General features: G+C 38.3%; 1 protein-coding gene across 7 annotated transcripts in view; it reads left to right on the forward strand.

The window, feature by feature from the left end:
• The window catches only part of GRIK2 (glutamate ionotropic receptor kainate type subunit 2), a 588,905-nt gene that overhangs the window by 244,123 nt on the left and 332,760 nt on the right, over positions 1-12,022 (forward strand). For all 7 annotated transcript variants that reach the window (XM_036890423.2, XM_036890420.2, XM_036890419.2 and 4 more), the window contains one exon: positions 11,511-11,692. In XM_036890423.2, the coding sequence (XP_036746318.1) occupies positions 11,511-11,692 (182 nt within the window). The remainder of the gene's footprint in view (positions 1-11,510; positions 11,693-12,022) is intronic.

A 12,022-nucleotide genomic window follows, 5' to 3' on the forward strand; every position in this document is an offset into this window, starting at 1 on the left:
AAACTACTTGAATTTTCCTAATCATTTCTTCCTTTCTGATTAAACCAGCCTGAATTGTTTTTTAAATACTTGTAACTATAATGTTCCTTCATTTAGAAAGTACATTATAGTATGATGCCCTTCATAACTGGTTCTTGCCTTCTACTGGTCCAGCTCGCCTCCTTCCGTGTCATAGCTTATATTTTATTTTTGAGCAGTACCAACCAAATAACTCACAATATTTTTGAACTTTCTGTACTTTCACATCATTGTGTTTTGTAAATGCAGTTTCCTCTTCCTACAAGTATAGTCCATCCCCTCTGCACCTGCCAAATGGTGGCCCCCCTTAGGCATTCTGTCTACCATTCCATTGCACATCAGCGACACTCACATTACTACACATAATCCATTGTAGAAAAGTGATTTTCATGTCTGTTTCTCCACTATCCTATAATCTCATAGATGGAAAACATTTCTGTTTATGTTTTTGCATTTCAATAATACATTCCCAATTCATAGCATATTATATGTGCTGTCATGTATTCCTGATATATTCACATCTTCCAGCCATTCATAAGATAAGATATATGTCTGATGAACACAATTGCTGAAGGTTTGGGGGAATAATGGTATTCTTTCCTGGGAAAAAATGATAAAATAAAGTCTGAGCTATGGAAGAGTCACATTCTACTTGGCATTCCCACCAGCACGTAGTAGTTCCGGTAATTATTGTGAGTCATGGACCCACCACATAAAGCTTCTTAAGCTGTTTCATCAATGTCAAGTTTTAATCATATTTGATGTAGTAAGTGGCAGGATACAACCAGTAAAGCAGCTGAAAGGTGAGCTGGGAAGGATCGTTTGCCTCTTCCTGACTGTGCTGACCTGGACACAAGTGGGGATCAAATGACAGCCGTCTACTTAATCAGCCTCTGTCTGGAGAGCCGAAGGTGGGCGACCCCAAGCTGAGAGCGCAGGGAGAGTGATGGAAGGACAGGTGGACATCCGAGCAGGATTGTCTCAAGATGAAGGAGCCTGCAGTATGGCCATCAGGAATGAGCAGTGGATGTGCCAGTCCCTCTGTGGGTGGGTTAGTAGCATTGCCAGGATGGCAGGGGGTGACGTGTCTCTGATGAAGGATGGAGAAAAAGAGGAGGACTGCACAGAACTCCCAGTTCACCCATAATGCTCCTGGCTTCTGCTTGTGTTCTGCTCTAACTGCTATGCCCATAGGCCTATCCTTTAGACTCTTAAAAGACAGTTTGATGAAAAAATGATAAAGTTACTTTAATTATAAACAATTGAATCAAAATATTACCAAACTCTGGTCACAAATCAAAGCACAGACATCCTTTTTAGGGACTTTCTAAGACACTGGCATTCTAAAAACGGAGCATTCCAAATGCTGGGGTCTATTTGTTTGTGTATTTTCCCAGGACCACTTTGAGGGAATCTTCTCAGTCTGTCCAGTTTGCACAAGGCTCACTTTCTTCCCCCACAACTGATGCCTTGAACCTCAGTTACTGTTACCAAATAACCCTAGCCTGGGACAGACAGAATCCTTCTTAAGGTTTTGACAGAACTTGTGAGGAAAATCTCTCTTGATGAATGTGAAATTCTGTGGTGATCTGTGCCATCCAGTGGGGAAATCTTACGGGGTAACGAAGGCCACGTAGAGGAAAGAGAGCTGTGCAAGGAAGAAAGAGGCTTCCCACAAAACTGGGACCGGGGGGCCTTTCCAGTTTTTTGAACAGCAAGTTCTGTTTTTGCTCAGTATGGTGTGCATTAGGTCTGCACATATTGCCAAGAGTCCTGACAAACACGACTGCCTTCTCGTTAAACTGTCCAAATGTTTACCTGCCCTAACTCTTTCTACCAGGCATAAGCTCACATTCAGCAGCTGTGTGAACAGGATAAAGAAAAATACGTGATAGCATGGATCTAAGGCTGGGTCAGCCTAGGCTAAAGACCTACCGTGACCACGGAGGCCTGAGTGAGCTCAGCACAGAAGGTTGGGAATCACCCACCGATGTGCTCATTCTCCCATGAACTGGACAGAGCAAAATTTAATAGCAGCCAGACAGCAGTATGCTCTCTGAACTGTTACTGGAACAACTTCCTTCAGATGAACTGGTTGTCTGGAAGCACTGTGTCTCCCTGCACTTGGCCGAGAGAACCTCAGACCACTGTCAGAATGTGCCTCCAGCTTTGCAACTCGTTGTGTATTGAGTCCTGCCTAAGCATTCCATACTTCAAAGGCCACTGAGCATAATTTCACCTAAGTGCTCCCAGAGATCCAGGTCTGCACTAAAACCCTTCCGCTTGTTCCTGACTTCTTCATTCCCACCTTACATTGAAAAGGTCCAGAGCGCTGTACTCACCAGACATAAAATAAGCCCCAGAGGCTGTGAATCGCTGCTGAATATATGTGGATGTGCAAATCTGTGAGGACAATGCTAGTTAGTAGGTTTCTACACTAGTCCATTTGTGAGAGCATAGTAGCTCGATCCAGTGTGTCAATAGTGGTAAGAGTTGGTAGTTTTCTCTCTATATATTATGAAGGTATGATTTTTCTAATAAATTGGATATAACATGTGCTAGAAAGAGAGGATCAAAGCTGACACCAAGATTTTTGGCCTAAGCAACTGGAGTGACAAGAGCTTCCATCACCCTAGGTAGAGACAACTGAAGGAGGAACCATATTGTAGGCTGAGGAGCTGAAGAGCTGATTTTGGAACGCTGTTAGTATTTACTGTATATCAGCATACATATATTGCCTTATCCAGGAGTCCCCAAATACACCCTCACTTTGAACACCAAGTGCAAAGTTCAGAGGTCTCCAAGACCACCTTCCCTTCTAACACCAAGTGCAATTTCCAAGCTCTCGAAGATTACTGTCAAGTTTGATAATTCACTAGAACAACTCACAGAATGAAGGCTTTTATACTCACTGTTATGATTTATAACAACGAGAGGATACAGAGAAGATCAGCCGAGAGAAGACGCCCATGGGCAGAGGCCAGGAGGAGGCCGTGCTCAGAAGTTCCAGTTGTCCTCTCCCAGCAGGTGGATTTGTGGGCAGTGATGACTTTTCCAGGCAGCAGTGAGTGACAGTGTGCGTGGAGCACTGTCAGCCAGTAAAGCGCACCAGAGCCTTGGTGACCAGAGTCTTTATTGGGGCTCATCCAGGGAGACATGGCGGATCACCCACTTGGCTGACCTGGAGCCTCCAGCCCCTCCAGGGGTTGAGTTCATACCACATGACATGAGGCCCTACCATAATTCACATTGCTAAACTATCCTGTGTGGCCCAAGGTCCCCAGATAAAGAAGGATGCTCTTGTCAGGCAGCACATTTCAAGGTTTTGGAGAATATTTCCCAGGAGTCAGTAGCAAAAGCCAGACCTCTCTTTGGGTAAGGTTAATTCTTTACTGCACAGTTGTCAAATAGGAAAGTGAATTTAGGAGCCTGGAGTTCAGGGAAGTGGTCTGGCAAGAGATATAAATGCGGGAGTTATCAGCATATAGATGGAGTATCAATTAGGTTCCTAGCAGGAAGTGAATTCACGTAGATGCTTGAAATGAAGAGACTTTGACAAAAACCACTCACAAGATTGAAGACAGGGTTCGGGGAGCAATCAGAACCTCTTGATGCACACACAATAGCAATCTCAGAGCTCCAAGGCAGAAGTAATTAACCATAAACCAGTGAGAAAGTTCATAGGTACCAGGCCCAGTACTCAGGGATTCATAAGCATTATTAGCCTGATACTCCCTGTATAGTAATAATACCACATTTTTACAGATAAGAAAACGAATGTTTAGAAAATGTAAAACCTTTGTCTATAGTCATTCAGTAGGAAGTTACTGAGATGCGACTCAGCCTAGCCTCGGCCCGTTGCAGAGTGACGTGCCGCCATGTGCTTTGGAAAGGTGACATCACGATGCAACGTGTTAAGACTGACTGCGAAAGAGTTTCCTATATGTTTCAGCCTTTCTCTGTGACTTACCTGCTAAAGGTTATTCAGCTATTGTTGGTTAGTGACCTCCCCGTTTAGGCCTGGTGGGGAGGCTCTGCTTTGCTAGGTCAGCACTGTGAGCAATTATGGTACAGACATTACAAATAGGCACAGAACAGAACGAACAAAGCATCATGGCCAAATTCTCCCTGGGGGAGAAGTCAGGGCAGAGAGAGATTAGAGGTAAATTAGATTTCCCAGGGAAGGAGAAGCAGAGGAGTAGTGTGTGTACGTGTGCCTACGTGGGCATCTGTACACACAAATACACGGATGTACATGTTTTATGTGTCAAGGTGAGTTTTCAGGATTTGGTGGTGTTTGAGAAGAGGAAAGAAAACAGAACTTTAATAAGTTGCTTCAGATGATAAATGTATGCACTTTTTAAATGTTTCCAGGAATCTGTAAGTACTAGAATTCCTGTTTGGATTCTACTTATTTGAATGCCTCATAGTTCAGGGTTGATCTACATGGATCCTGACTGGAATAGAGAGCATGGTGCCTAAAATGTGTAGTCTGCACTGTATTTTCCATTCGGAAGCATAGAAAGGCTTTGCCATTGATAAAACAATATCATGAATAAGACTTGATGAAACTAATAAATAATGAGGTTTTGATATAGAGATGACCAATCCATGATGCCGCCATGCCTGCCCCACCACCCGATTCAAATCTCTTACTGAAACATGCCCCGAACACACAACTGGTCTCAAAAGCAGTCTCAACACAGTACTCCAGGTGGCCACTGCCTGTCAGTTAACCTGAGCATGTGAATTGAAATTCATTTGCCACTTGGAAAACTGAAGTGTTTTTACACATTCTGAGTTTTGAGTTTGTCATCCTTTAAAAATTCAGCAAATTTCAAAAAAAGATGAGGCGATCTCTTCTGTAAGTGTAGTGTTAGGATTTGAGGATTTTTGCAGGAGACCAGCCCTCTAATTTCACTTTACATAGCTTTCTCTCTCTCTCTTCTGAGAAGATGGAAACCACTTTGGAAGTGACTACACATCTTCCCTTCCCTTCTTTTTTCTAGATACCAATTTTCTTTTATTTTTCTATTTCCCCTGTGCCGATGAACAAATCCACCTCACCCTCACGTAGAGGAGGCCTGTTAGAAATTTGGAGAAAGACTTTTTCCCAGTGCCAGTCTATCTCTCCTGTCAAAGTCATTTTTTATTTTCTTATTATGATTAGCTCCCTTCTCCGTATTTACATTACCAAACATTGCAAAGTCTATCACTGGCATACATATTCTATTTATTTTCTCGAAAACACTGTAGCCCAAATAAGACAGTCTAATAAAAATAACTCCTTGAAATGTTTTATTTTGGCCTCACACTGAATTATCTTTTCTCAACTGAAATAAAAAAAGTTGATGATGAAACCATGAATGTGGATGAATCAATTTTACATAGTTCATAGTACAGTGCATCTGGGGGTGGGAGAAGTCTGGCCTGCACAAACCCATATTAACTGAAATGATAAATAATTCTGATGAGGAAGCCAGGTGGCGAAGCTCTCGCTGGTGTGGCTGCTGGAGTGGGTACCTGGGTATGGGAGGAAAGTTGGGGCTCCCTTGCTGGGGCTTGGGGAGGCCGGGCCTGTGGGGAGAGAGTGTGGTTGATCTCTTCCGAAGGAATTGTCAGCTGGAGTGCACAAAAATGGCTCCTTCTGGATTCTCCTTAAAAGCCAAATTGATGGCAACTTCTGAAAAGAGCAGCTCAAACTTGGTCCCCTGTAAGCTTAAGATAAGCCTTCATGTCAGCTACTGTAACGTATCTCAAAGTAGAAAAAAGCTTACAAAATCTACTCTCAGTGAAGGAATAAGAGAGAATAGAATGTTACCCATCTACCAAACATAGGGATAATTGCAACGTGGTGCTCGTCTTTGTTAGAATATTTTCAGGAACCCATCTGTGCAGATAGTTTCTTTTTTATTATTATTATATCAGCTAATTACATTAGGGAATAAGGGGGCATTTTAATTAAAAGGCTGTTTTGAGGAGGTATAATTCTACTCTTTCATTAAATAACTTCACCGGGTGCCAAATTTGTTAAGGTAAACTGTATTTCCGAAAATTGCTATTTGGAAATCAATTGTTTTAACCACATTTTCAACAAAATAGATTTTGCTGTTTTATTTCCTCAAATAAATGAGTCCTTTTATTTTGACCAAAGGACCATTGGATAGGTCCACATATAAATCATCCCAATTATTTTGCAAAGCTTATTTTTCCTAAAAAAGGAAAAAAAACTGCTTTATTTTATAAAGCATGTACCTTTATTTGCATATAACAGATCTGATATACCCAGTCTTTTCTGGCATTGGCAATTTTAGAAAATAATAGATTGCAGAGAAACATTGGAGGAGGTAAGATGGGTAGAGATCTGCAGAGGAAAAAACATGCCTCGTATTGCATTTAAAAACATCCTTGCTATACACGCCCTCTTTCCTTTGGATAAAATCCTCATCCACATACAATAAATTACAGGGATTCCATCCAATAACTCATATGAAATAGGGGTGTCTTGAAGGCATCTTCCATTCTGTCAACCCTGTCTTCGTCTTCCAAGGTGTTCTAAATAACAGAATTCAGATGAGGATTTGTATGTAAATGTCAGATAATAGGGATGGCAAGGGATCTAGGATGGAAATATGAATAGAAGAGAAACAGTACCACAGGGCAGAGGAACAGAGGCTGGGAAGCCAGCAGAGGAGTCTAAGGCCCTGATGCAGGAGGTAATGGAAAGCCAGAATTTAAAAATGAAGATTCTACTTTCAGTATTCAAACAGCTCTCGAGATTTCTTCTCTCTGATTGAAATGCTAAACCATTTTTATTCCAACAACTGAACGTGAAAGTCATTGTAGGCACAAATTTTGTATGAAAGAAATGCCAAACTCCATCTCAGACAGTTGAAAACTGAATGAATTCTATGATTCCAGTGATTATACTTATCCATAAAACAATGTCTTAGACATAGCAGACCTGCAGTAAATATATGTTGAGTGAATGAAAGAATGAAGACAGAATTTCACTTGAATCCTCAAGTAGGAGATGGCAGTTTCTACTAACTGTAGGTTTTTAAAAACAAATTTTTATTTTTCAGCTCTTCAATATGATTCCCCAGGGAAGCTGGTGAACTGAAATCTGTTACATTACTGCCAGCAGGGGGATGTATATGTGTGAAGAGAATACATAAACATTTATTGTACCTGACGGCTATTGGACTGTCCACATGAGCTCATAAGAGACTTGAAAATACTTGACAATATGTATACTTAGGGTGAACTCTCCCAATACTATATGGGGATTTTATCCCTCAGAAAATGTCTGTTTTTGAGTCAGTTATGCTTTCTCAATTCAAAACTGCTGGGCTAATCTGTAACTATATATTGCTCCTTTTCCTTTGGTAATGAGTTGCTCTCTTAAAATTTTGAAGTTAGGTTTTTAGTTTAACTCAGTGTCAAAATAACTTCCAAGAACAGATTAAGCAACCAGCACATTTAAAAAATAATTATATTCTTCCCATTTTAACCTAAAGAATGACAATGACTGCCACTTATTGAGACTCTAATTTATGACTGTTCCTTTTCTGGTGTTTCATGTATTAATACATAGATGGTTTTACCCTATTATAGAGAAGAGGAAAGCAAAGCAAAGCTAAGAGAGACATGATGTCTTGCACAAAGTCACACAGATCATAGATTTTTGAACTGAATTCAAGCCCTGGTTATTTCTACTATGGTAGACTAAACCCCCCAGATTTACATTTCACTTGCACAAAATGTTGTGAGGTAAGTCAGCCTAAGGGTAGCTTTCTTTTCTTTATTCAGCTATGGTTGGTATCTAATGAGTCTGCATTTATATAAATAACTTTAACAGAGGAATACAACTTTAAAGTTCAGAACAATTTAGAGATAGTCCAATTGAGTAATTCTTAGACATTGTGCTTTTTGTACCATTTTATATTCTTAGTAACTACTGGGGATCTCTAAAAGCATTTGTACTGTGGTATATTTATTGATGTTGACCATGTGAGTAATAAAAATCCTAACATTTAAAAATATTATTTACTCGATAATAGAACTAATAGACTTATCATCTACTCACAGAAGTAAACATTTTTTAATGAGAAATACCTATTTTTTCCAAAAAAAATAGAAGAGACATTGTTTTACATTCTCATAATTCTCTTTACTATTTGGTTTAATGGGATGTAACTGGATTTTCACATGTGCTTCCTTATTCAATTTGCTGTGATGTCATCCATGTCTTGTCCTTTCTAGAAACTCCATTGCACACATGTGAGAGACCAAAAAGGAAAAAGCCACATAACCTCTTAGTATTATTAGGGAAATAGTTGGACCCTCCTGAAAGGGCGCGGAGGTCTGTGGACCACACTTGACAACTGCTAATCGAATTACGTTTCTTTTAGTGAACATGGAAACTAAGGTGTCCTGTGGATCTGCTACTGAGCTCAAGGCTGACGAGGGGTTAGGGAGTACCTGGTACTCTCCAGAAGGGGATTGGGTGTGATCAGGTTGGGTACTAAGCCAAGTCATGAGAATACATGGCAGTGTTTTTGAGGGGGTCTATTTTTTACCTCTGTCCCACTCCTCCTAATGGCACCAAAGTCACCACCCTACTGAAACTGCCCTTTCTGGAATCAGCACCAATCTTATAGTTAAATTTAATCAACACTTTCAACACTTTCTTAAAGTGTTGACTATTATTTCTTTGTCCACAAACAGCCCTGACATGGTCAATCACCCCCCTCATTTTGAGCCTGCAGGTGACCTGATACTCACATGACATCATGCTCAGGGGAGCCCTCTCTTCCCCCGTTGCCTGAGCTGGAATCTGTGGGGCGCCCTAACTCAGCCCCCTTCACCAGTTACTGTCAGTCCTTCCTCAAAGATCCCTCTCTGGTCCATGTCCTCCCTTCTCTCCCTACAGTCTTCCCCTGAACACACATCTTACCCCTTCCTAAAGTGCATCATTACATCCGCCCTTCAACTCTTCCTCCCTGCTGGTTTAACCCTTTGACCTGTCTTTGACACTGATAATCTGAGTGATTCTTCAGAAATGCAGATTCCAAGTGGGCATTTGCCACCTCCCATAAGTTAAGGCCTCAACACTAAAGTAATTTGCAGTCCCCTGCCCTATTCTCAAATTACTCTTGTCACTGCTTTTTCTTGTTTATGATTGTTGGTCCACATGCTCTCACCTCCCTGAGAGTGTAAAAGGTGTCCTTTCTTCCATCCATTCCTTCCACTCTTTGTCTTTTTATTCAGGTTTAACTTAAATGTCACTACCTTCGAATGATTTCCCTGAACACTCCCATTCTGAGTTGGATGATCTGCTATATGGTTCTTCAACAGTCTTATTTTCCCCACCAAAATACTATCTATCACTTTTCATTTATAATTGCTTGCTTAATAGTCTTTGTTCTCATTATGTTTTTAGCATGGTGTAGGCAAGAAATTTGTCTATTTTATCTTTCATTGTATCTCCAATGTCTAAAACAATGCTAGACCTATATAATAAGAACTCCCTAAACATGGTTCTTTTTAGTAAATGAGTAAATGGTCTTTTTTCCTCTCTCTTATTCCTACTGTTAGTTGTATATACAGTTTTCTGATTCACTTTTTCTTGTGAAGTTGGAAATCATTCTTTGAATTCATTATTTTATTGTCTTATGCTGCTGCTTAATATAATATAGCTTATTATCCCATAATTTGATATGTCAAAGTCGCTGAAAGACTGGCTCTTTTATGACACCTGAAACCAGATCTGTCTTTGGATATTGGCCTCCCTCTCTGATGACCAGGAAAATCACCTGGGAAGATTGTTAAAGGTATAGATTGCAGGGCTATCCCCTGAAGTTTGTGATTCAGTTGCTTAGGTTGTAACTAGCTGCCCAGATTATTGCCAAAATTTGGGAGCCGCTGCCTTACTTCAATTATATTCTGGTCAATTTATAAAAAGTAGTTAAACAATGTGACCTCCCTTTAAAAATGTATTCTAATTTAGTTGTGAGTATTCCCATGTGCAAAGAAATGTGTAGCCTTTTATACACATTTTGGAGGATTTTATAAGCCCAGCATTAAATTCTACTACTATTAAACAGATGTTATAGATTCAAATGTTTGTTTTCACTTTTGTACATTTCAGTGTTAACTTCTGTACTCAGATACATGTTAATTCCCTAGGCTGAATCATATTATGTTTAATGAGTAAATTTACTATCAATTATGTAATAATTATTTTATTATAGCTAGCAAATATTTAAATTTGTAAAAAAAATGATAATATACTGTGTAATTTATGCAGCTATTATGTATAGAATTTTAAATGGCAGAATTCTAAAATAACTTAAAATGAAGTGAATTTTATGTCACCTTATTGCAAAGCAAAAGATATTAAGTATATTTATGAATTTATGTATTTTGTAAATTGTATGTCTCATTTGAAGATGAAATTAGAGAAAATTAGTCATGTTAATTTTATTAACTATCTGGCAACATATTGAAATATTTATAGCATTATATATATGAAAATCTATCTATATAAAGATTGAATGAAAAAATTCCTAGAATTAGATCTCATTTTAATGTGTAGTTATTTTAATATATAGTAATTTTTGTCATAATAAGATATATTTTTATTTGTTTCTAAATGTAGTATGTAAATATATATTTATAGCTATATATATCTACATATATTTTCCTGTTTCTAGATAAAATAACTATATATATATATATATATATATATATATATATACACACACACAAACAAGAGAGATATCCAAATTCTAGATATAGTTATAAATGTTTTCCTTTTATTTTAAGAAAATTTTATTATTTTAATTATGGTTCAACCTACTGAAGTCTACTTTATTAAAGTTATTTCATTCTTACATATACACTAGATTACTAGACCATAACTTGTAAACAAAACCAAAAAAGAAGTAACCAGAAAATGTAACAATAGAGAATAATTACATAAATTACATCTACTATAAAACACTGTAAATTGTCTAAAAGAATAATATTCACTAACTTACAATGACCTATAAGACATTGTCACAAAACAAGTACTAATAAAATATAAATCAATGCAAAACTCTCCGTGTATATGTGGAAATGCATAGAAGGTGTTTGGAGGAATGACATTTTAAGCCCTTAACAGTGGCAACCCACTGAGAGAATTGGGACACAGAAGGACACTATTTTACTGGCTATCCTTTTCTGTATTTGAATTATTTACATCAACTTACAGTCATGGATGTCTTGTATAATTTGAAAAATCCCTTAAAGAATTTGAGAAGTGACTATTTTAACAAAAATAACTGGGGATCTGGAGTCTGAAGAAGGGATTTCAGTGGTCACGCCATGAAATGCACACACCCATGATCAAGAAAATCAGGCATTGTAGTGAGTATGTTTTGTGACTTTATGACTTACTCTGTTTTTTCTCTAATATTACTTTTTTTTCCTTTTTTTCTTTGAAGGTCTCATTCGTTTGCAGGAGCTCATCAAAGCTCCATCAAGGTACAATCTTCGACTTAAAATCCGTCAACTACCTGCTGACACGAAGGATGCAAAACCCTTACTAAAAGAAATGAAAAGAGGGAAGGAGTTCCACGTGATCTTTGATTGTAGCCATGAAATGGCAGCAGGCATTTTGAAACAGGTAATCTTTAAGTTACCTAATTCTTCATTTCTTTATTAAATTTGCATTTAAATTGTGGTCTTTTGTTTTTTAAACCAAAGTATTATTGTTACACAGTCTGTTCAAAAAAAGCCCAAGTAGTGACCTTGATGTAATTTTCTGATAAAAAGTGTGACAATTGCTTCTAATCAATTGTCTTCTAAGAAAAGTATTGTAAATATTGATGGTCTTCAAAACGTATTATTTGAAGTCCTGAGGTTTCTTTCCAAAGACTATAATGTTGTACAAGTTAATGTGAGTATTGATTAATGTGATAGATATTTCTGTTTTGTACTGAAATGGAGGAATAAA

This window comes from Manis pentadactyla, chromosome 12 (assembly GCF_030020395.1).
Source record: "Manis pentadactyla isolate mManPen7 chromosome 12, mManPen7.hap1, whole genome shotgun sequence".
NCBI classification, from domain to species: domain Eukaryota; kingdom Metazoa; phylum Chordata; class Mammalia; order Pholidota; family Manidae; genus Manis; species Manis pentadactyla.